General features: G+C 43.0%; 1 protein-coding gene across 1 annotated transcript; it reads right to left on the bottom strand.

Moving 5' to 3' along the window:
- Nucleotides 1-421: 421 nt before the first annotated feature.
- Nucleotides 422-25,624, bottom strand: lrp2bp (LRP2 binding protein). Its single transcript, XM_078215292.1, has 6 exons — nucleotides 25,589-25,624; nucleotides 18,574-18,716; nucleotides 17,586-17,691; nucleotides 3,675-3,898; nucleotides 1,496-1,661; nucleotides 422-487 (listed from the first exon to the last, which is right to left on the bottom strand). The coding sequence occupies exons 1-6, from the start codon at nucleotides 25,622-25,624 to the stop codon at nucleotides 422-424; spliced, it is 741 nt and encodes a 246-aa protein (XP_078071418.1).
- Between the last annotated feature and the right edge of the window lie 688 nt (nucleotides 25,625-26,312).

The following is a 26,312-nucleotide window of genomic DNA, read 5'->3' as shown; positions in this document are numbered from 1 at the left end:
TGCCTCTGCAAGATGCCTGAGCATGTTTTTCCCAATCAAAGATTTTGTCAACTCTAATTCTAGGTTCCTTATTTGTTGGCAAATCAGAAGATTTTTTTAATAAGCTAAAGCTTCCCAAAGACTCCCATTAAAGTACTGCAGAATACCTTTTTCAATTTATGACAAAACTGATGCAGTTTAAATTATTGCACCGAGTATAGCCTACACTTCAATGAAACCATACCTCCCGTTTGTCTAGTAATGAAGAGTGGAAGATGTTTTTCAGGAATCATAAGTTTTTTACTCAGGGCTCAGTTCTGAAATTTCCTGTTTTCAAAATGATGTGGAACCACGTGGTGATGAACTGTAGCTTAACCATACTTAATTGAGATAATCCACAGGGGCAGAGTCTATCTGAGGTCTTCATCACAATGGTTGCTGCTTAAATTTTGTCCATTATAAGTTGAAAATGCAGGTCTGTTGCTACATCACGATCAGCATGAATTGCCTTGGATTAAAAAAGCATTGACAGTCAGGTTGCATGTTCCTTCCTTTCAATTTGCAGTGCAACAACATATCCTGCAAGGTAATCTGAATGATTAACCCTGTGTCACCCTCATTACTAGCACGAGTTTAAAAATAGGTGTTCCGGTACAGTGAACATGGAACTAACATGGAGTAATGTTCTCAGACAGGAATCAGAAAATTTACTTTGAAAAATCTGTAAGGGCAGTTGCTGAGGAGGATAATTTAGTGGATTCTGAGAGATTGTTAATGTTAGCAGCCGCCCCACGGCCCCTACCCCCCCTCCCTCGAACCACTCAGCTCACACATTAGATGAATAAATCTGGTTTGCATTAAAATCATGGAAATAATGATGCAGCATCTCTTGTCTATTTTGACTCCAATGCAAAACTCCGAATCACAATGTATCCATTCTTACATTATACACGTAGACAAAGAAAATTACAGCACAGGAACAGGCCCTTTGGCCCTCCAAGCCTGCACCGACCATGCTGCCCGACTTAACTAAAACCCCCTACCCTTCCGGGGACCATATCCCTCTATTCCCATCCCATTCATGTATTTGTCAAGACGCCCCTTAAAAGTCATTACCGTATCCACTTCCACTACCTCCCCCCGGCAACAAGTTCCAGGCACCCACCACCCTCTGTATAAAATATCTGTCTCGTACATCTCCTTTAAACCTTGCCCCTCACACTTTAAACCTATGCCCCCTAGTAATTGACTCTTCCACTCAGTGGATAGTCAGAAGCTTTTTCCCAATGTCCATGCCTCTCATAATCTCTCGTAATCTTGACACTCAACCAAGATGAGTAAGTAATTGCTTTACACTCCATTGTGGGAAAGACCAATTTAATTGGAACAGCCTGGTCGTGCAACATTTGTCACATAAGTGATTTCTCAGTGGGCAGTAAATTCTGATAAAGCTCTGTACCCTAGGATGAAATTATATTTGTATTGATTCATCGTAACAGCATTTATTTTGACCTACCCTGCAAAAGTACTTTCTGGCTTCCACCTGATCTTGTTTTGTCCCTAAGCCCAACTGCAGACATCTGGCGTAGTAGAAAGCAGCGATGGCGATACCCTTTGCTACGTAAGATGGCAGGCAATCCGTTTCTTTTGCTATTTGTGGAATATTGTCATATTTAGCAACCCTGTTTTAAAAATTGAGACAAATTAGTTTGGAAATCGTTATAGTCCAAGAAGTAAACAAAGTTTAATTAAATGGAAATCTCCAGTAATTGGTGGTAACCAGTTAATTGCTGTAAGCCTACATGGTGAAGAGCGTGCTAACTATAAAGTGACAAACAATTCCAGTCATTCAGCCTTGCATTTGCTGGATTAATAAATATCTGAATATACTGCTACATGTCACAAGCCATATAAGTATCTTGAAATATCCATGTTCTAAATAAGAAAAAACAAATCGACAGATTATAGTGCAATTGAAATCATAGAATGGTTACAGCTATTCAGCCTGTCATGTATGTGTCTGCTCTTTGTAAGAGCTACTGAGCTGTTCCTGTTTCCCCAGGTTTTTCCCAAGCTCTTCCATTTTTTTTCCTTTCAGGTCATAACCACACCTAGTGTTTTAACCTACAATCGCTCTTTCAACGTGTTTTTCCTCTTTCATCTTTAATTCCACTGTTTTACACTCCTTTAGAAATTCCTTTCCTCAGAATTTACAGGTCTTTCATGTTACTTTATGGCTACTACTTTTTAGGTAAAAGTAAACTCACTGTTTTGCTTCATTGATTTGTGATCTATGCAAATTGTACATGTTCCTTTTGAAATGCAATAATTAACTTTAAGTCACTTCCCTTATCTTCCTAATGTAATTTTTTATTCATGCTGCCCACTGGTATTCTATTTTAGCTCTGCCCATCTCCAATTCAATCTACTTGCTTTCAAACCTAACTGCTTTTTCATGTTCTGAACCTTGCAGCCTACCGTCTCCAGTTTAATTAAGTTTCTCACACCCATATTCTCACAAGCCTGTTTCATATTTTACCACAATGATATTGGGAAAATATTTAAAGATATGTTTGTTACACCGAGTCCTTCCATGTAATGTGACTGCGTATTCTGTTCTATCTATGCAGGGTGACTGTGTACCCAGATCTATTCATGCAAGGGCAGCATGGTGGCACAGTGGTTAGCACTGCTGCCTCACACAGCACCGGGGACCCGGTTCAATTCCTGGCTTGGGTCACTGTCTGTGTGGAGTTCGCACCTTCTCCCCATGTCTGCGTGGGTTTCCTCCAAAGATGTGCGGGTTAGGTTCATTGGCCATGCTAAATTGCCCCTTAGTGTCAGGGGGACTAGCAGGGTAAATGGGGTTACAGGGATAGGACCTGGATGGGATTGTGGTCTGTGCAGACTTGATGGGCCAAATGGCCTCCTTCTGCACTGTAGGGATTCAATGAAGGTGACTGCATAACTGGATCTGTTCACACAAGGTGACTGCGTACCCAAATCCATTCACCCAGAGTGGCAGCAAACCTAGGTCCATCCCTGCAGGGTGACTGTGTACCCAGGTGCTCCGTGCACAGTGACTATGCATCACACTACTTTGTGCTACGTTTAACTCCATGGTTACTTCTTAGGCAGTCCCTTGGGATTGAGGATGACTTTCATATCTGCACTATTTTAATGCACTAGAACCCTATTTTAACATGTAAATCAAATTCAAGTAAGGGAATCACAAAATGCATTAAGCAATCTGCTAAATAAAACACACTGAGCACATAAAACTCCCATAAGACTGAGGCTGAACAGCAGGTATGTTCTCACATTTCTGGTCATTATATACATGTTTCTACATTATATGAGGCATGAATAGACTGAGCTGCTGACGTAGACAAATAAAGATTGTATAACTCTGCTCAAATATAGAAAATAAAAATAAATTATACAAACGGAATGTGATTCAGGCAGCATTGTGTGTTAATGGATTTTATGTGAAATATTGTTGTATAATATTCTCCACATCTATTAATTAAATTGTTAATTTCACCTACAATACCTGGAGCTGCTTTAGTCAGACAAGCGGAATTGCTCCTGGCTCATGGGACTTTCTGTCCAGGAGACAGTTTTGCTCCATCTGGGCACAATTATATTTCTGTATGGTTATGTTGAAAAAAAATTAGCTTGATCATTCATATTACCTTTCAGCAAGTTCAACAGTGCTATGGTATAGTTTACAACTGTAGAAGTAAGCAACTAGATGACCCTGAGCATAAACATTGCCTCTGCTTGATGCTTCCTTCAGGCAAACCCAAGCTGAGTGTTTGTCCTTTTGGATACCCTGCCCAGTGAGGTACAATAAGCCCAAAGCACCCTGAGATTCTAGACTTCCATTGCCACAGGCGTCGGAATGCCAAAGGAATGCCTAGAAAAAGGGAAGCACACAAGAATGGTATAATCGTTAGGACAAAATACTATGGTAAGAGGTTGAACAGATTTAAAATTTATGGGCAGGCCAGGCTGTGAAAACTGCAGCCTTCACATACACAAACTTGTCATTCGGGTTTAGACATTGCAGTTCTGATTATATATTTTAATGAAGTCAATATTTCCTGCTGAATGTATTACTTTGATTTTTAAAAAAATATTTCCATTCTTTTATTGAAAGAACGATTAAATTTTCATTCTTTTTTTCTGCTGCAGTGAAATCCCCCATTTAGTGGTTGGAAGGGAAGGTATCCTCCTCGTTATTGTATTCTTAACTCTGAATAATTTTCCAGGATATTGTCAGTGGTTAGGGTAGGAAACACTGGTATAGGCTCATTGGATTCAATGGTCAGTTTGTGTGCTGTGTAGATCGGATGTTCCACATGTCAGAGAATCATGGGCAGCCTGAACAGAATCTTTATTGTGTGGAAATCAGAGCAGAAAATTGTGCACCAGAAATGTATACAATGTAACTTACACATATTTATATATGTGCAATCAATATTAAATGTATTTTGATCTAAAGATAACTTTTTAAAATCTTTATAGCATTTTATATTTGTGCATTTGTTTGGGGAGGGTTCACTTATGTTGGCGAGTGTTGGGCAGTGTTATGAGGCAGGTTTGAGGTGGGCATTGTATTTATATAGTTTGAGGTTGTGCCATATTGAAGTTTGTTATTCGAGTGTGAAATTTAATAGAAAGGAAGGTTGGAGAATTTGGACTGAGTGGTGGGGCCGACTTTAGACATGAAGGAAAGTAGCACAAAGAAAGAATGGAGCTGCAGAGAGCTTGCTGGTAAATAAATGATGAGAATATTGGTGGTGGTGACGGAGTAGTAAAGTGCACTGTTTGTTTGGACAGAATATCAGAGGGTAGCAAAAGATTAGGGGTAAGGAAGAAAGTTACTCAACACAGATAGTTTGGTAAGCATGGGATTGACATTCTTTGCAGAGCGAGAGTCCAGAAGGCTGCTTTGCCTGCCTGATGCCAGGGTTTGGAACATTTGCTCCAGCCTGGAGAGGGTCTTACAGCAGGAGGGGAAGATCCAGTTGTTGTGGTCCATATAGGTACCAACTACATGGGCAGGATGAGGAAGAGGTTCTTAATAATCAGTATGAGGAGTTTTGTACCAAATTAAGAAACTGGACTTCAAAGTCAATAATCTTTGGAATATCAGAGGTCACAGAGGTCTACAACATGGAAACAGGCCCTTCAGCCCAACTTGTTCATGCCGCCCAGTTTTTACCACTAAGCTAGTCCCAATTGCCTGCATTGTACCTGCCTCTATCTCTGGCAGCTTGTTCCAGACACTCGCCACCCTCTGTGAAAAAATTGCCACTCTAAACCCTTTTGTATCTCTCCCTTCTCACCTTAAACCTCTGCCCTCTGGTTTTAGACTCCCCTACCTTTGGGAAATTTCCTGAGCGATGTGCAAATTGGCATCGGACAAATAAGATTAGAGAGATAAATACATGGCCCAGAGACTGGTGTGGGAGAAGTGGTTTCCGATCTGGAAACAGTACTGTGATAAGTGGGGTTGTCCTGTTGGGATGTTCTACATCCGAATTGTGCTGGGGCTGGTGTTCTAGAAAGCTGCATAACTAGCGAGGTAGAGAGGGCTTTAAACCAATAGTGGGAGCAAGGGATCAAATTTGGGAAGATGTGGCAAATCAAAAAGAGTAGAGACAAGGTGAAAGAATATTAACATGGGAAATGATAAACTGATCTGACAGGAAGGAACAGAGAGTCGAGCCGACTCTGCCATTCAATAAGATCATGACCGGTCTTTTTATGGACTCAGCTCCATTTACCCACCTGCTCATCATAACCCTTAATTCCTTTACTGTTCAAAAACCTATCTTTGCCTTAAAAACATTCAACGAGGTACCCTCAATTACTTCGCAGGGAATTCCACAGATTCACAACCCTCTGGGTGAAGAAGTTCTTCCTCAATTCATTCCTAAATCTGCTCCCCATTATTTTGAGGCCATGCCCCCTAGTTCTGGTTTCACCTGCCAGTGGAAACAATCTCCCTGCTTCTATCTTATCTATTTGCTGCTTGATCTTATATGTTCCTACAAGATTTCTCCGCCCCCCCCCCCCGCCCCAACCCATTCTTCTACATTCCAATGAGTATAGTCCCAGTCTACTCAGTCTCTCCTCATAAACCAACCCTCTCAACTCCAGAATCAATCCAGTGAATCTCCTCTGCACCCGCTCCGGTGCCAGTATATCCTTTCTCAAGTAAGGACCACAAGCAAGGGAGAGGAGAGTTGCATTTTTTTTTATCCGTATAAGGGCAATATGGCAGCTAGGGCAGTGGCATGCTCCTCTTGCCAGATGTGGGCAATTAGGGAGCAATCTAGTCTCCCTGACAACTTTGTCTGCAGGAAGTGTGTCCAGTTGCAGCTCCTCACAGATGGGCAGCACGGTAGCACAGTGGTTAGCACTGCTGCTTCACAGCTCCAGGGATCTGGGTTCGATTCCCAGCTTGGGTCACTGTCTGTGTGGAGTTTGCACATTCTCCTTGTGTCTGCGTGGGTTTCCTCCGGGTGCTCCGGTTTCCTCCCACAGTCCAAAGATGTGCGGGTCAGGTTAATTGGCCATGCTAAAAATTGCCCTTAGTGTCCTGAGATGCATAGGTTAGAGGGATTAGTTGGGTAAATATGTAGGGATATGGGAGTAGGGCCTGGGTGGGATTGTGGTCGGTGCAGACTCGATGGGCCGAATGGCCTCTTTCTGTACTGTAGGGTTTCTATGATCTTTCTATGATCTATGACCGCGTTGTTCAGTTGGAGCGGCAGGTGGATGCACTGCGGAGCATATAGGAGGCAGAGAGTATAATAGACACTAGTTACAGAGAGGTTGTCACACCACAGGTTCAGACAGGTAAATGGGTGACTGCCAGGAGAGGCAGGCAGATGGTGCAGGAGTCTCCTGTGTCTATTCCCCTTTCAAACAGGTATATCATTTTGGCTGCTGTTGAGGGGGATAGCCTGTCAGGGGGAGATACCAGCAGTAGCCAGGCCTGTGACACCACAGCTGGTTCTGCTGTGGGAAAGGGTCGGGCAAAGAGCAAGCGAGCAGTAGTAATAGGGGACTCGCTAGTTAGAGGCACGGACAGGCGTTTCTGTGGCTTCAATCGAGACTCCAGGATGGTGTGTTGCCTCCCTGGTGCCAGGGTCAAGGACGTCTCTGAGCGATTGCAGGTAATTCTTAAGGGGGAGGGAGAGCAGTCAGAGTTCATTGTACATATTGGGACCAACAACATAGGTGGGAAAAGGGATGAGGTCCTGAAATGTCAATATAGAGAGTTAGGCAAAGGCTAACGTGCAGGACCTCGAAGGTAGTAATTTCAGGACTACTACCGGTACCACGTGCTAGTGAGAGTAGGAATAGGAGGATTAGGCAGATGAATGCCTGGCTTGAGAGCTGGTGCAGGGGGCAGGGATTTAGATTTTTGGATCATTGGGATCTTTTCTGGGGAAGGGCTGATCTGTTCAAGAGGGATGGGTTACATTTGAACTGGAGGGGGACGAACATCCTGGCGGGGAGATTTGCTAGAGCCACTCAGAAGGGTTTAAACTAGTTTGGCAGGGGGGTGGGATCCAAAGCAGTAGGGAGACAGAAGAGAAGTTGAGGACAGCACGGAAGTTAAAGAGAGCACATTAATTAATAAAGGCAGTGTCAGTAATCCTAGTACCAGACAGATCAGACAGAAGCAAGACAGAGAGCAAGGGAAGTTCAGATTAAACTGCATTTATTTCAATACAAGAGGCCTGACGGGCAAGGCAGATGAACTCAGGGCATTGATGGGTACGTGGGACTGGGATATTATAGCAATTACTGAAACATGGCTAAGGGAGGGACAGGACTGGCAGCTTAATGTTCCAGGGTACAGGTGCTATATGAAAGATAGAACAGGAGGTAAGAGAGGAGGGGGAGTTGCACTTTTGATTAGGGAAAGCATCACGGCCGTACTGAGAGGGGATATATCCGAGGGTTCGGCCACTGAGTCTATATGGGTAGAACTGAGAAATAAGGGGGAAATCACTTTGATAGGGTTGTACTATAGGCCCCCAAATAGTCAGCGGGAAATTGAGGAGCAAATATGTAAGGAGATTACAGATAGCTCCAAGAAAAATAGAGTGGTAATAGTCGGAGATTTTAATTTTCCCAACATTGACTGGAACAGCCATAGTATTAGAGGGTTGGATGGAGAGAAATTTGTTGAGTGTATTCAGGAGGAATTTCACATTCAGTATGTGGATGGCCCGACTCGAGAGGGGGCAAAACTTGACCTCTTAGGAAATAAGGAAGGGCAGGTGACAGAACTGTTAGTGAGGGATCACTTTGGGACCAGTGACCATAATTCTATTAGTTTTAAGATAGCTATGGAGAATGATAGGTCTGTCCCAAAAATTAATATTCTAAATTGGGGCAAGGCCAATTTTGATGGTATCAGGCAGAAACTTTCAAAAGTTAATTGGGGGAGTCTGTGGGAAGGAAAAGGGACGTCTGATAAGCGGCATGCATTCAAAAGTGTGTTAACCAGGGTTCAGGGTAAACACATTCCTCTTAGAGTGAAGGGCAAGGCTGGCAGAAGTTGGGAACCATTGGATGACTCGGGATATTGAGGCCCTGGTCAAGAAGAAGAAAGAGGCACATGACGTGCATAGGCAGCTGGGATCAAGTGAATCTCTTGAAGAGTATAGGGGTGTAGGAGTAGAGTTTAGAGAGAAATCAGGAGGGCAAAAAGGGGACACAAAATTCTTTTGGCAGATAAGGCAAAGGGGAATCCAAAGAGCTTCTACAAATACATAAAGGGCAAAAGAGTAACAAGGGAGAGAGTAGGGCCTCTTGAGGATCAACAAGGTAATCTATGTGCGGATCCACAAGAGATGGGTGAGATCCTAAATGAATATTTCTCATCAGTATTTACCGTTTAGAAAAGCATGGATGTTAGGGAACTTGGGGAATTAAATATTGATGTCTTGAGGCGTGTACATATTACAGAGGTGGTGGTGCTGGAAGTCTTAAAGCGCATCAAGGTAGATAAATCTGCGGGACCTGATGAGGTATATCCCAGGACGTTGTGGGAGGCTAGGGAGGAAATTGCGGGTTCCCTAGCCGAGATATTTGAATCATCGATAGTCACGGGTGAGGTGCCTGAAGATTGGAGAGTGGCAAATATTGTGCCTTTGTTTAAAAAGGGCTGCAGGGAAAAGCCTGGGAACTACAAGCCAGTTAGCCTCACATCTGTGGTGGGTAAATTGTTGGAAGGTATTTTGAGAGACAGGACCTACAGGCATTTAGAGATGCAAGGACTGATTAGGGACAGTCAGCATGGCTTTGTGAGTGGAAAATCATGTATCACAAATTTAATTGAGTTTTTTGAAGGGGTAACCAAGAAGGTAGATGAGGGCAGTGCAGTTGATGTTGTCTACATGGACTTTAGCAAGGCCTTTGACAAGGTACCGCATGGTAGGTTGTTGCATAAAGTTAAATCTCACGGGATCCAGGGTGAGGTATCTAAATGGATACAAAAGTGGTTGTAGAGGGTTGTTTTTCAAACTGGAGGCCTGTGACCAGTGGTGTGTCCCAGGGATCAGTGCTGGGCCCACTGTTATTTGTCATTTATATTATTGATTTGGATGAGAATATAGGGGACATGGTTAGTAGGTTTGCAGATGACACCAAGATTGGTGGCATGGTGGACAGTGAGGAAGGTTATCTCCAATTGCAGCGGGATCTTGATCAATTGGGCCAGTGGGCTGACAAATGGCAGATGGAGTTTAATTTAGACAAATGCGAGGTGATGCATTTTGGTAGATTGAACCAGGACAGGACTTACTCAGTTAATGGTAGGGCCTTGGGGAGAGTTACAGAACAAAGAGATCTAAGGGTACATGTTCATAGCTCCTTGAAAGTGGAGTCACAGGTGGACAGGGTGGTGAAGAAGGCATTCGGCATGCTTGGTTTCATCGGTCAGAACATTGAATACAGGAGTTGGGACGTCTTGTTGAAGTTGTACAAGACATTGGTAAGGCCACACTTGGAATAGTGTGTGCATTTCTGGTCATCCTATTATAGAAAGAATATTATTAAACTAGAAAGAGTGCAGAAAAGATTTATTAGGATGCTACCAGGACTTGATGGATTAAGTTATAAGGAGAGGCTGAATAGACTGGGACTTTTTTCTCTGGAGCGTAGGAGGCTGAGGGGTGACCTTGTAGAGGTCTTTAAAATAATGAGGGGCATAGACAAGGTAGATAGTCAATATCTTTTCGCAAAGGTTGGGGAGTCTAAAACTAGAGGGCATAGGTTTAAGGTGAGAGGGGAGAGATACAAAAGTATCCAGAGGGGCAATTTTTTCACACAGAGGGTGGTGAGTGTCTGGAACATGCTGCCAGAGGTAGTAGTAGAGGCTGGTACAATTTTATCTTTTAAAAAGCATTTAGTTAGTTACATGGGTACGATGGGTATAGAGGGATATGGGCCAAATGCGGGCAATTGGGATTAGTTTAGGGGTTTTAAAAAAAATAAGGGTGGCATGGACAAGTTGGGCTGAAGGGCCTGTTTCCATGCTGTAAACCTCTGACTCTAAGGAGACCAAAACTGTACACAGTACTCCAGGTGTGGCCTTACCAGCACCTTACACATAACCACCCTGTTTTTAAACTTCATCCGTCTAGCAATGAAAGACAAAATTCCATTTGCTTTCTTAATTACCTGTTGGTCCTGCAAACCAACCTTTTGTGATTCATGCACAAGGACACCCAGGTCCCTCTGCACAGCAGCATGCTGCAATTTTTTTACCATTTAAATAATAGTCCATTTTGCTGTTATTCCTACCAAAATGGATGACCTCACATTTACCAACATTGTACTCCATCTGCCAGACCCTTGCCCACTCACTTAAACTATCTATATCCATTTGCAGATGTTCAGTGTCCTCTGCACATTTTACTCTACCATTCATCTTTGTGCCTTGATTGACCTGATTTGACCAATCGACATGTGGATTAAAATCCCACATGATAATTGCTGTACCATTTTTATATGCATCAGTTATTTCTTTGCTTATTGCTTGCCCCATCGTGATATTATTTGGTGGCCTATAGACTACACCTATTAGTGACTTTTTCTCCTTACTATTTCTAATTTCCACCCAAAGCTTTTCTCCATAGAACCTATATCATTGCTCACCACTGCCCTGATATCATCTAAGAATAAATCAGCTAGATCTTACAATAACAAATGCACAAAGATAAAGGCTCTGTATCTGAATACATGTAGGACTTGTAACAAAACAGACAAATCTGATAGCGCTGATAGAAATATTTAAGTACAATCTGATAGTCATTAATGGTTCATGGCTGCAGGAGGACAAAGATTAGGACCTGAATATTGAAGGGTACATGGCATTTATGAATGGCAGTAAGCTAGCAAAAGGTGGAGGGGTGACTCTGGGGTTAATTAATGATGGCAATAACACATTAGAGAGGGATGTCCTAAGTTCAGGGACAGTAAGAGTTTTAACAACACCAGGTTAAAGTCCAACAGGTTTATTTGGTAGCAAATGCCATTAGCTTTCAGAGCGCTGCTCCTTCGTCAGATGGAGTGGAAATCTGCTCTCAAACAGGGCACAGAGACACAAAATCAAGTTACAGAATACTGATTAGAATGCGAATCTCTACAACCAACCAGTGTCTTAAAGATACAGACAATGTGAGTGGAGGGAGCATTAAGCACAGGTTAAAGAGATGTGTATTGTCTCCAGACAGGACAGCCAGTGAGATTCTGCAAGTCCAGGAGGCAAGCTGTGGGGGTTACTGATAGTGTGACATAAAAGTTCAGGGAACCAGGATGCAGAAGTAGTTGGGATAGAGATAAGAAACAATAAAGGCAAGAAATCACTTGTGGGGGCGGTGTACAGGCCCCTTAACTGTAACTACACAGTGGGACAGAGTGTAAAGAAATAGATAATGGGAGCTGCTCAGAAAGGTATGGCGATAATCGTGGATGATTTTACACACAGCCTAGAAAAGCCAGATGGGAAAAAGTAGCCTAGATGAATTCATAGAATGTTTTCAGGATACTTTCTTACAACTAGACTCAACCAGAGAGCAGGCTACACTAGACTAGCAGGATAGGATTAATTGATGACCTCATGGTGAATGAACCCCTAAGTAGCAGAGATCAGAATATGATTAAATTTTACATTTAGTTTGACGGAGGGAAGAGTACTAGAATTTTGAACTTAACTAAGGGCAATTATGAGAGCATGAAAGCAAATCAAATTCAAGTGAACTAGAAAATTGGGTTTTGGGTTAGGTCAATAGAGAAGCAGTAGCAGACATTTAAGGGGATACTTCAGAATACACAATAGGTACATTCCAACAAGAAAGAAAAATTCCAAGGGGAGGATCCTCCACCTGTGGTTAACCAAAGAAGTTAAAGAAAGTATCAAACTTAAAAAAAATATAGTTGTGCAAAGATGGGTAGAAGATCAGATAATTGGACAGAATATAAAAAACAGCAAAGGATAACTAAAAGATTGAGGGAAAATTAAGTGTGTGAGAGGTGGCTAGAAATATAAAAACAGATGGTAAGAGTTTCTATAGATATTTTAAAAGACAAGTTAACAAAGTGAGCATTGGTCCTATAGAAAGTGAGTCTGGGAATATTTAAGGGAAGATTATGATGGCAGATCTCTCTCCCTTTAGATTATATGCTTTTCTATTTTTCCTGCCAAGATGGATGATATTTCCCACATTATCCTCCATTTGCACAGGTATGTGCACGCACTGGGAAGTGTGCTATTGATGTTTAATTGGCTGAGTGTCGTGAGTGAATTTGGAATGCGATTTCTGGGTGTGGGAAAACTGGAAGGTGTTTTTAAGAGCATAGCTTTTTGATGGCGTGAGGAGGAATGAATGAGCAATGGGTGACGTATCCTGTGGTCAGGGAGTAATGTGTGAGGATGTACGTGATTGGAAAGGGACTAGCACAGTATGGTGGTGATGGGTGGATGGTATTGGGAAGGAGAAGTATGAAAAAAACTGGAATTTAGGAGCATAAAGGTGTGCATATAGTGGGGAAGGGTTTGTAGGTGCAGTAATATGGAGGACCTTGACTATGGGAATATTGGAGGGATGCCAGTATTGGAAGCCAATACAACCAGCTACAGGGGCTCCAGTATCCTTCGAGATGCAGCTGGTAGCATCAGTGAGATTTCACACACAGCGCAGGAATCCTGGCCCAATAATGAGAGAAACCAATACTTTCTGTCAATGGAAGTCCCATTTTGATATCTAAAATCTTTCACGTTATTAGTTACAGAACCTGCGAGTTTTTTTCAAGCAGCAGTTATCTGTATAATAAAAGGTAATGCACAGTAAATACATGAATATTAATCTAGGACATACTTGGAGGGATTTTTCCGTCCCATTGCACTGTTAGAGTAGCAGAGCGGGGTGGGAAATATGAGCGAGAGACAAAGAAAATCGAGCACGTCCCCTGATATTCCCGGCCCGGTTCTGCCAGTGAAATCAGCCTTGTGCCCTTAAATATTTATTACCTTATTTTGATGTAATCAGTGAGTCCAGGACATAACAATCTGGGCTCACTTACCTTTCCGACCTCGCCGGCCGAGGTCCTCACTAGCGAGGATCACAGATGGTCCCAACAGGGACCAGATGTGATGGCCTCACCAGTGGGACTGGAGACCATTGAAGCCTTCCAGGTGATCAGGGGCAGAGCAGGCAGTGCTCTTTGGATATTTTGGAGAGAAAATCCGAGTAGGTTAGAGAAATTTTAAATAATCAGGGATTTAAGTCACTAATAAAACACCAGCAATAAATGAACAGACGAACAGTTTAACACAGAAACTGCCTGCATAAAGGCATATAAGAATGCGATTTGAACAAATAGAGTCATAGAGGTTTACAACATGGAAACAGGCCCTTCGGCCCAACTTGTCCATGCCGCCCAGTATTTACCACTAAGCTAGTCCCAATTGCCCGCATTTGTCCAATATCCATTTGTCCAAGATGTTGAGGAGCAGATGGGGAAACAGATCCTGGAGAGATGTAGGAATAACAGAGTTGTCGTGATGGGAGATTTTAATTTCCCAAACATAGATTGGAATATCCCTAGGGCTAGGGGTTTGGATGGAGAGGAGTTTGTTAGGTGTGTCCAGGAGAGTTTCCTGACACAGTATGTGGATAAGCCTACTAGAGGAGAGGCTGTACTTGATCTGGTGCTGGCTAATGAACCTGGACAGGTGGAGGATCTCTCGGTGGGTGAGCATCTTGGGGATAGCGATCATAATTCTATCTCCTTCATGATAGCATTGGAAAGAGATAGGATCAGGCAGGCTAGGAAAGTGTTTCTCTGGAGTAAAGGGAAATACAGTGTCATCAGGGAGGAAATTAGACGGGTAAATTGGAAGGAGGCATTCTTGGGGAAAAGTACCGAAGGAAAGTGGAGGATTTTCAAGGAATGTTTGTCTAGAGCTCTGCATGACAACGTTCCGATGAGACAGGGGGGTGTTGGTAGGGTACGGGAACCGTGGTGCACGAAGGTTGTGATGAACCTGGTGAATAAGAAAAGAGAGGCGTACAGAAGGTTCAGAGAGCTAGGAGGTGTTAAGGATTTAGAGGAGTATACGGGATGTAGGAAGGAGCTTAAGAAGGAAATTAGGAGAGCGAGAAGGGGTCATGAGAAGGCCTTGGCGGGTAAGATTAAGGAGAACCCCAAGGCTTTCTACAAATATGGCAAGAGTAAAAGGATGAGATGTGAAGGCATAGGACCCTTAAAAGGTGAAGGGGGAAAAGTTTGTGCGGAACCGTTAGAAATGGCGGAGCTGCTTAATGAATACTTTACCTCGGTATTCACGGTGGAAAGGGATCTGGGTGGTTGTACTGCTGGTTTGCGGTGGACAGAAAGGATCGAGCATGTGGACATAAAGAAAGAGGATGTGTTGGAACTATTGAATGGCATCAAGGTTGGTAAGTCGCCGGGACCGGATGGGATGTACCCCAGGTTACTGTGGGAGGCGAGGGAGGAGATTGCGGAGCCTTTGGCGATGATCTTTGCATCGTCGATGGAGACGGGAGAGGTTCCGGAGGATTGGAGGATTGCAGATGTGGTCCCTATATTCAAGAAAGGGAACAGGGACAGCCCGGGAAATTACCGACCGGTGAGTCTAACCTCAGTGGTTGGTAAGTTGATGGAGAGGATCCTGAGAGACAGGATTTATGATCATCTAGAGAAGTTTAGTATGATCAAAAGTAGTCAGCACGGCTTTGTCAAGGGCAGGTCGTGCCTTACGAGCCTGGTTGAGTTCTTTGAAAATGTGACCAAACACATTGACGAAGGAAGAGCGGTGGATGTGGTCTATATGGACTTCAGCAAGGCGTTCGATAAGGTCCCCCATGCAAGACTTCTTGAGAAAGTGAGAGGGCATGGGATCCAAGGGGCTGTTGCCTTGTGGATCCAGAACTGGCTTGCCTGCAGAAGGCAGAGAGTGGCTGTGGAGGGGTCTTTCTCTGCATGGCGGTCAGTGACCAGTGGAGTGCCCCAGGGATCTGTTCTGGGACCCTTGCTGTTTGTCATTTTCATAAATGACCTGGATGAGGAAGTGGAGGGATGGGTTGGTAAGTTTGCTGACGACACCAAGGTAGGTGGTGTTGTGGATAGTTTGGAGGGATGTCAGAAGTTGCAGCGAGACATAGATAGAATGCAAGACTGGGCGGAGAAGTGGCAGATGGACTTCAACCCGGATAAGTGTGTGGTGATCCATTTTGGCAGATCCAATGGGATGAAGCAGCAATATAATATGAAGGGTACCATTCTTAGCAGTGTAGAGGATCAGAAGGACCTTGGGGTCCGGGTCCATAGGACTCTTAAATCGGCCTCGCAGGTGGAGGATGCGGTCAAGAAGGCGTACGGCGTACTGGCCTTCATTAATCGAGGGATTGAGTTTAGGAGTCGGGAGATAATGCTGCAGCTTTATAGGACCCTGGTTAGACCCCACTTGGAGTACTGCGCGCAGTTCTGGTCACCTCATTACAGGAAAGATGTTGAAGCCATTGAAAGGGTGCAGAGGAGATTTACAAGGATGTTGCCTGGATTGGGGGGCATGCCTTATGAGGATAGGTTGAGGGAGCTTGGTCTCTTCTCCCTGGAGAGACGAAGGATGAGAGGTGACCTGATAGAGGTTTACAAGATGTTGAGAGGTCTGGATAGGGTAGACTCTCAGAGGCTATTTCCAAGGGCTGAAATGGTTGCTACGAGAGGACACAGGTTTAAGGTGCTGGGGGGTAGGTACAGAGGAGATGTCAGGGGTAAGTTTTTCACTCAGAGGGTGGTGGGTGAGTGGAATCGGCTGACGTCGGTGGTGGTGGAGGCAAACTCGTTGGGGTCTTTTAAGAGACTTCTGGATGAGTACATGGGATTTAATGGGATTGAGGGCTATAGATAGGCCTAGAGGTGGGGATGTGATCGGCGCAACCTGTGGGCCGAAGGGCCTGTTTGTGCTGTGGCTTTCTATGTTCTATGTTCTATCCCATCTTACCCACGTAACTGGCTAAATGCTTTTTAAAAAACAAAATTGTATCCACCTCTACTACTGCCTCTGGCAGCTCGTTCCAGACACTCACCACCCTCTGATGGAAAAAATTGCCCCTCTGGACCTTTTTGTATCTCTCCCCTCTCACTTTAAATCTATGCCCTCTAGTTTTAGACTCCCCTACTTCAAACTATCAAGTCCTGGTAGCATCCTAGTAAATCTTTTCTGCACTCTTTTTAGTTTAATAATATCCTTTCTATAACAGGGGGACCAGAACTGTACATAGTATTCAAAGTGCGGCCTTACCAATGTCTTGTACAACTTCAACAAGACGTCCCAACTCCTGTATTCAATGTTCTGACCAATGAAACCAAGAATGCCGAATGCCTTCTTCACCACCCTGTCCACCTGTGACTCCACCTTCAAGGAGCTATGAACCTGTACTCCTAGATCTCTTTGTTCTATAGCTCTCCCCAACACCCTACCATTAACTAAGTAGGTCCTGCCCCAATTCAATCTACCACAATGCATCACCTCACATGTATCTAAATTAAACTCTATCCGCCATTCATCGGCCCATTGGTCCAAATGATCAAGATCCCGTTGCAATCCTTGATAACCTTCTTCACTGTCCACTATGCCACCAATCTTGGTGTCACCTGCAAACTTACTAACCATGCCTCCTAAATTCTCATCCAAATCATTAATATAAATAACAAATAACAGTGGACCCAGCACCAATCCCTGAGGCACTCCACTGATGTACGCAGCATACTGGGATAGCAGTGTGCCTGCACAATGGCGTCCCTAGCAGTCTACAGCTGGTTTCCCAGCGTAAATAGGCTCTGCCCACTACCCCTACTGGTGGGAATTACATTACAGCCTCTGCATTGAACAGAGTGCCGTAAATTACCACCACTTACCTTGCTAGAAAAACGGGCAAGAAAATCTCCCACTTACTTGCCCGTTCGACACTTAGAATTTTTCTGAGAAAATTCTGCCCACTGTGTCTTTAATATACAGATTCCAACATCCTCTCCTGTACCTTTTGCAAATCCTCTGACTCAGGTCTGCAGTAGAACAATCCGAGAGTACTTTGGGCTTTCACACTCGCCTTTGGGTTACCATTATCTGCAGCAATAAGCCATAGTCTGTAAAAAGCAAAGTGCAGTAACCATAGATGACTTGCATTTATATAGTATCTTTCCCACCACTGTACATCTCAGCACTGTACAACCAATTAAGAACTTTTTGAAGTGTGATCCCTGTTGTAACTTGTGATACTGTGCCTTTGAGAAATTTATTTATATCATGTTTCGTTTAAGAGGCAGTGTTTTGTTACAGAAGTCGATTTGTCTGGAAAAACATGAAGCTCCATGCTGAGACTTCAGGATAATTAATTTTTGTCAATGGTGTTTTGTCTAAACAGTGTTAATACATTTGTGTTTACTTGTTTTTCCCCTGGGGTTTCAGAGTGGAGTTTTGATTAGGTTGATTGACAGAGACAGTCATGTGCTTAAGGGGAGGAGTTAAGTTTGCAAGGAAAAATCCAGTTTCTGTTTCATTTTCTTAAAAAAACAAGCAATTCTTATCTAGTTCTGAAGGAAGCAAGACATGTCTTTCTCCCTCTCTTTCTCTGGAGGCTGTCTGGGAGCTCCAGGGCTAGCAACCTAAGTACAAGCACATACTCCTGTATTTTGATAACTGATTTTGAAGAGGGGTTTAAGTCTGTAAGAGGAATATTGCTTGAATTGGAACTCATAGCAATAGGTTAGCAGTTAAGAATTGTACCTTGTCATGTTTAAGTATCGTTCAACTGTTAAATGATTAGTGAATTTATTTGTTTCAGTTAAATTGTGTTCCCAGTGTGTCAGTAGAATCGCGCTTGGGATTGAAACATCATATCCTCACAATGCCAAAATAGCAAATAGTTGGGGTCCAATCTGACTTCATAATATACCTTGGGGTTTCTGATCCATACCCCAACAAACTTGAATCAAATTGAGGGTGGTAAGGAATAACAGTTTACTAACCGTTCAGCTTCCGTATCACTCGGCTGGATTCCAAATCCTTCAAAGGCAGCTCTGCCCAAATTGTAATATGCTACAAATTTCAAGTGTTGTGCTCTTGGGTCATCAGAGTTTATGATTCTGTTCATATATTCCACACCTAATGCCTGGTAAAAAGAACAGTATAATTAAAACTACAAGAATACAGTAAGATTATTAGTTTTCAAAAATCAGCAAAGTTTTTCCAGAAGGTGGAAGAGAGAATGTCCGGGGTGTGTGGGGTCCTTAATTATGCTGGCTGCATTGCCGAGGCAGCAGGAAGTGTAGACAGAGTCAATGGATGGGAGGCTGGTTTGCGTGATGGATTGGGTTATATTCACGACTTTTTGTAGTTTCTTGCAGTCTTGGCCAGAGCAGGAGCCATACCAAGCTGTGATACAGCCAGAAAGAATGCTTTCTATGGTGCATCTGTAAAAGTTGGTGAGAGTCGTAGCTGACAAACCAAATTTCCTTAGTCTTCTGAGAAAGTAGAGGTGTTGGAAGGCTTTCTTAACTATAGTGTTGGCATGGGGGGACCAGGACAGGTTGTTGATGATCTGGACACCTAAATACTTGAAGCTCTCGACTCTTTCTACTTCGTCCCCGTTGATGTAGACAGGGGCATGTTCTCCTCTACGCCTCCTGAAGTTGATGACAATCTCCTTCGCTTTGTTGACATTGAGGGAGAGATTACTGTCGCCACACCAGTTCACCAGATTCTCTATCTCATTCCTGTACTTTGTCTCGTCATTGTTTGAGATCTGACCCACTACAATGGTGTCATCAGCAAACTTGAAAATCGAACTGGAGGGGAATTTGGCCGCACAGTCATAGGTGTACAAGGAGTATAGTAGGGGGCTGAGAATACAGCCTTGTGGGGCACCAGTGTTGAGGATGATCATGGTGGTGTTGTTGCCTATCCTTACTGATTGTGGTCTGTGAGTTAGTAAGTTCAGGATTCAGTTGCAGAGAGAGGAGCCAAGGTCCAGGCCACAGAGTTTGTAGATGAGTTTCGTAGGAATAATGGTGTTGAAGTGGCAGAAAGGGGTTTAGATGTTTCTGAAAGGGGTGAGCATTGACTTTCCTTGTTGGGCTCAGAGGAGTGCTCTGAGATTTCCTTGCCCCGCAATGGAAAGACTTATCTTGTGGAGAGCATCTTCTATCTGTAAGTCAGCTGCAGACCTGCTTGAGCTTGGCAGGAAAGTTCTGCCAGTTTCCTCACTCAGGTCCCAGTTCAGCTCCTGAGGATCCCAGCTTCCAAAACATCTAGGGCTCACCACTTTCTTTACAAGGCACCTCACCTGCCTGCGGAATTCTGTAAGCTATAATAGGAAATAGCACAAAAGCTATTTTCCAATAGCTAAGTAACCTGCTCATTTCCAATCAGAAACTGGGTGGTTAGAGTCAAAATTGTCTCTGTGTATGTAGTTACTGAGAGTCCACGGTACAAATAAAAGCAGAAAAGCTTGTTTGAAAGAACCTCCATTTTCTACTGCTATTCATAAATGTACCTTCAAAGTCACTAGTGCAAGACTCCATTTATCTATGTAAGAATCTCAAACTGTTTCTGCGAGGGGTATGGGTGATTTTTTTCATCCCTAAAGTGTGCACAAATTCCTAATTTATTAAGCAACCTGTTTTTTTATTTGTTTATGAGATGTGGGCGTTGCTGGCTGGGCCAGCATTTATTGCCCATCCCTTAGGGCATTTAAAAGTCAATCACCCCTAATTTTCCTTGACCTGAATTGTTTGCTAGACCATTCCAGAGGGCATTTAAGAGTCAACCACATTGCTGTGGATCTGGAGTCACATGTAGGCCAGAGCAGGTAAGGACGGAAAACATTAACGAACCAGTTGGGTTTTAATGACGATCTACAATGGTTTCATGGTCAGTAGACTTGTAATTCCAGATTTTTACTGAATTCAAATTCCCCCATGTGCTGTGGTGGGATTTGAACCTGGGACCCCACAGGATTATCCTGGGTCTCTGGATTACTAGTCCAGTGTCAATATCACTATACCACCACCTCCCCAGACTTTATCACTGCCACTCTATAACCAACTGCAAGGAAATGAGAGAAAGAAATCAAAACAAAAAATGCAGGAAATACTAAGGCAGTCACTGGAGAAGTAACAGTTAACATTTCCAGTCAATGGTGTTTCATCTGAACTGTTTAATCTATTGGGAGTTTCCAGCATTTTGGTTTTATCATAAATTTCCAGTACCACAGTAGTTTGCTTTGACCTTAGTGTGTGAGAGATTTTGTTCATTTTATTTCCCTCCCTGTAAATAGAGCTGAGTAGTACAAATGATTAAACATTGGATGAGTTGCTGGCTCAGCATTTCATCCCTTTGAGTTTTCTTTCCCCCTGTTATGTGCTTGCTTTCAAAGGTTTTTTATTTGGTTGCACCAGTTGCAGCAACTTTGGATGATTGTTTCCCAGGTCTTGGGAGTCAATATCAAAACTGCTAAGTAAAACCTTCAAAGTGTGCTTGTAGTGCTTCATTCGACTGCCATGAGAATACATCACAGTCTCAAACTCTTCATGGAAGATTTGTTTTGGTAAGTGAGTGCCAGGCATTCTGGCTATATGACCAACCCAACTCAGCTGTGAATGTCTCAATATGCGGTGAGGAGGCTTGGCATGCTAGCTCAGGTAACGTCTGGTATTTCATTTTGCCCTCTGATCAAGACAGCTCAAGTGAAAGTAGTTGAGCTTATTAGCATGATGCTGGTACACTGCACAAGTCTCACATGCGTAGAGCAGAGTGGGCAGAACTATTGCTTTATAGACTTTCAGTTTAGTAGGCAGATTTACTCCTCTTCATTTTCACAATGATGTTCAAAGTCTGCTGAAGGCTACTCTTGCTTTGGCACTTTTTGCATTTGCTTAGTGTCAATATGGACAGCTTGAGAGAGAAAGAGTGCGCTGCTGAGAAAAGTGAACTTATCCAGTGCCGACAGGTTCTGGTCATGGACTAAAACCTTGAGCTCGAGCTGGGGCTTTCCTGAAGCAGGCTGGTACACTCAGATTTCTTCGTGCTGATCATAAGACTGAAGCTATCGCATGCATTGGAGAACCAGATCATGCAATATTGCATATCCAACTATGAACTGGCAGCAAATGCACAGTCATTGGCAAAAAGGAAATCACAAACAAAGTCCTTGAAGACTTTGATCTTAGCCTGGAGTTGTTTCAGACTGAGTAGCTTCCGTTCATGCGCTATCTGATTTTGATGCCAGGATCATCATCATGGTAAGTCATCGGAGGCCATGATCGACAAAAACATGCTGAAGTGGATTGATGTTAGCATGCAGCCCTGCTTAACTCCCATTACTGACTGGAAATGGGTCAGAAGACTCAACATGATCCAGGACACGTGCAAGAATGCTGTCTTGTCGAGCCATTGTGGTGAATTTCTCAAGGCGGCCTAACTTCTCCACTGCCTTCCAAAAGCCTTTATGGTTGATTGGTCAAAGCTCTTAGTCATGTCAACGAATGTGATGGAGAGGTCCATGTTCTGTTGTTGACAATTCTGTTGGGGCTGTCTAACTACAAACACAGTATCTGGGACTCCTTGACCTTTTCTGAAACCACACTGATAGTCTGGCAGCAGTTACACTATTCTAGTGAAGATTTTGCAGTGATCGAGAGGAGTGTTATTTTTCTATGATTGTCACAGGGTTGGCAAATTCCTTTCCGCTTCTATAGGTGGACAATGTAGGTATCTTTTTATTATTGCAGGATGATTCCTTGCTCCCTCATAGACTGTAAGAATTCAGTAAGGTCCTTGACCAGGCATTGATTTCCAGCCTTGCAAACCTCAGCTGGGATAGCACCTGCTTCTGCAGCTTTGCGGTTGAAAGGAGTTTGGTTGCATTCATTGTTTCTAACATTGTGGGAGTGTTAGCGACAGAGCAGTTGATTGCAACCTATGACAGCCTATTGATTCTTTATTGATGGATGAAGGCCGATTGAAGATGTGATTGAACATACCCTGCCCACCTTTCTAGAATTTAGGCTTTTTCTGTGATGACCTGTCAGCATCGACGATTAGTGATGAAACATTCGGTAGACATATGTAACAGCATCATAGAATCTCTTTATGGTTTGCGTATTGTTACAATCCTGTTGGAGACCATTAACATTTAAAGAGAAATCCCAACACGTAATTAACTGAGAGAACTAGACCACAAGATTTCATATTTTTAAACAGAAACAAACTTTATTGCATATGAATAAAAAAAGACAAGTACTATTAACACTATAGTTTATGACTATGAATGATCTTGTGGCACAGTGGTAGTCCCCCTATCTCTGGACCAAAAGCTGTGGGTTCAAGTCCAATGCCACAAACTGTTGGCCACAAAAGGAGCACTCATAACATGGTTTGACAGGCTGATAGTCAGCTCGGGAATCCTTCCACCACTTCACCACTATTCCCCAAAGGAAGAATGTGTGTGCGCAGATACTCTTAACAAAATGCTATGAAGCCAGTTTTACTTTTACTTGCCCCCAGGAGTAGCCCCCCCCCCACCTCTCCCTGCAACTGCCTTTTGTGGAAAACACCCAGGTAAATTAAACAAAGGAACCTTCTGAGCCCATATCCACAACACTGTGACATTCTTGGGATGTTACAAACAGAAATGTAAATTAATTATTTTACTTTCAACAGAACTCTGATTCTGTGACTCACATGGATAATTTATATCTCCTAATAAAGAATTATTTAATGGGATTGAGGGCTATAGATAGGCCTAGAGGTAGGGATATGATCAGCGCAACTTGTGGGCCGAAGGGCCTGTTTGTGCTGTGGCTTTCTATGTTCTATGTTCTAATTATGACCCTTTTTCCAAGAATTGCTTTAGCTTCTTTCATCTGGGAATTACATAAATGATTAAAACCTTTAATTGAAGTAAGGATAGACCTCCTGGTTCCTTGAAAACCTCAACAATGGGTCACTTATTGTTTACTTTTACACTTCTATCTCTGAACCTGTAACATAACCATGGGTACATTTAAAAGCTAACCTAAACTTGTAAAAGTGGCAATACAGATGGCCAAGGCGATTAAGAAGGCATTTAGCATGCTTGCCTTCATTGGCTGGGGCATTGAGTACAAGAGTTGGGAAATCATGTTACAGCTACATAAAACATTGGTTAGGCTGCATTTGGAGTATTGCGTGGAGGTTCTGTTCACCTCACTACCAGAAGGACATGGAAGCTTTGGAGAGAGTACAAAGAAGGTTCACCGGGATGTTGCCTGGTCTCGAGGGTGTTAACTATGAAGAGAGGTTGAATAAACTAGGACTGTTTTCACTCGAAAGATGGAGGCTGAGGGGAGACCTGATAGAGGTCTACAAAATTATAAGAGGCATAGACAGGGTGGATAGTCCGAGGCTTTTTCCCAGGGTGGAAGTGTCAATTACAAGGGGGCACAGATTCAAGGTGAGAGGGGGAAGGTTTAAAGGAGATGTGCAGACGAAGAGAGTGGTGGGTGCCTGGAACACACTGCCAGAGGAGGTAGTGGAAGCAGGCACATTAGCAACATTTAAGAGGCACCTGGATGAGTACATGAATATAGGGATACGGTCCGAGTAAGGGCAGAAGGTTTTTTTTGGTTTGGTTAGGGTATCATGATTGGCATGGGCTTGGAGGGCCCAAGGGCCTTTTCCTGTGCTGTATTTTTCTTTGCTCTTTGATTAGCATTTACTGCAGGGTAGTTTACTGGGTTCTTAACTGAGTTTTCCATTTATCTTAATTTTACATTTTAATCTCTGACCCAAGTTATATTCCTTAAACTAATAATTATACCTCTAAAACACATGAATCAGCTATTTGAAACAACACTGTCTGCTTTCAGTTTCAGCCAAGCATTAGCCTCTCTCTCAGCTTGCAGTGGACAGTCCTGCGGATTTTTCAGTAGGCATTGTGATGACTTGTCATTGTAGAGGCAATGTTTCTCCTCCAGTAGTTTCTGGATTTACCTCATTGTTTTCATCAAACCACCCTTGATGCTTACGAGAGGTAGTGCTGAGGGCCTCTGGAGCAGTGGAATACACTATAGGCCTAAAGGTCATCCAATCATCTGCAATGCAGTGAGTGTCCAATTTTTCTGTACACAGACACCTCTTGAGTTCTCTGAGAGAGATTCCTTCATGACTGCCTGTTTGAGCCTTGAGGCATTGGGACGCTTGTGAACCTTCAATCCCTGGGAACATATAGCGGATAGATCTTGATGTTTAGCTTTGAACTGCTAAGATGGTAGTCAGTACAAATCAGCACCACACATGGCTTTTGTTACATACCCGTTCTGTCTGTCCTTATGCCTGGTGCGACTGAGAAATAGGCAGGTAAGAAAGAACCAATGCTTGGCTCACTTATTTGACTTTCTACTTTCACTGTAGGTATTATCGATCATCTTTCCCATACTTTTCAAGAATGGTTTACTGCAGGAGTAGCTGGCACTAAGTCAAGGGAGGCAGGATGACACACTCAGGCACAGAAGATACCATAATTTTATAGATTCTGATTTGCAACTTCTCCTTGGAGCAAGTGGTATAAAGAGGCACAGATTATGGCAGAAAAACTGCTACAAATATCTCTGAGTGCCTACACTCCTTCCATCCCTAGATATGCAGACCACTGTTGCAAAATGTTCAATGACCTCAGTGGGGTAGGCAAAGTATTGCACCAGTTACTCTCTCTCTCCTTCCTTGCCAGATTTAAGAATGTGTGACTTTGGGCACTGTATAAAGTTAAAAGTTTGAAATAGTTGTGCATATTCCTGCAAGTAAATTGTGCAATCACAGAAGTTCATGATGGGAGACTGGATGACAGATGTGACTATAGCGGTCAGCATGCCCAATGCACAGCAGTCTACGTGAAGAATTGTTTGCATTCTGATTTACTCTATTCTGTTTGTAATATTATTAGCCCTGGCTCACAAAGATACGGTATAAAGAGCATTTGACAGTAATAGTGGTTTATTTACTCACAGGATTCTCCTTCGTGCCTAAGCCATTGTAATACATCACACCAAGTTGATAGAGAGCCTGGAAGTCCGTGTCTTTAATTTTGTTAAACTCCGCAAAAGCTGTTTCATAACACCCCTAAATGCACACAAAAAAGAGCAATCCAGCAATTAGGATAATCTTCAATTTTGTTCAGTTTACTTACTGCTACCAGCCTGCAGAGTGGCAAGTTGACTGTAGATTTGGGCCTCAGTTTTTCTGTATTTACAGATAGAAAGTTCCTGGGCTGATATTTATAAAATCTATGACAGCTCTTAAATCACGATGAATATATCAAACAGTATAGAACATGCAAACTAATTTCTTTCAGCATTTCAAACAAATAGCAAATTTGTGTTTTAGTTTCTTTTAGGAATATGTCATAAACATTGAGTTTCTGTGAAAAAGAGAACTCAATTGTAAGTAACTAAAATATATAAACAGCTGTGATTTTTAAAAATTCATTCGTGGGACATGGGCATCACGGCTTGGCTAGCATTTATTGCTCATCCCTAGTTGCCCAGAACATTAGCTGAGTTTCTGGATTAATAATCTAGCGATAATACCACTAGGCCATTGCCTCCCTTAGACAGTTGCATTTATGGAGCTGAGTCCACTAAGGGACAGTAATGTAATAGTAGTATTAAGAAGCAGTAGTAAAATAGCCTTGGAAATTGCAGCAAACAGCTAGCAGCTCCAGCTCCAGCAG

Source organism: Mustelus asterias, chromosome 6 (assembly GCF_964213995.1).
Source record: "Mustelus asterias chromosome 6, sMusAst1.hap1.1, whole genome shotgun sequence".
Taxonomy (NCBI): domain Eukaryota; kingdom Metazoa; phylum Chordata; class Chondrichthyes; order Carcharhiniformes; family Triakidae; genus Mustelus; species Mustelus asterias.
Note: the sequence above shows the minus strand (reverse complement) of the source record. Positions and strands in the feature narration are given on the sequence as shown.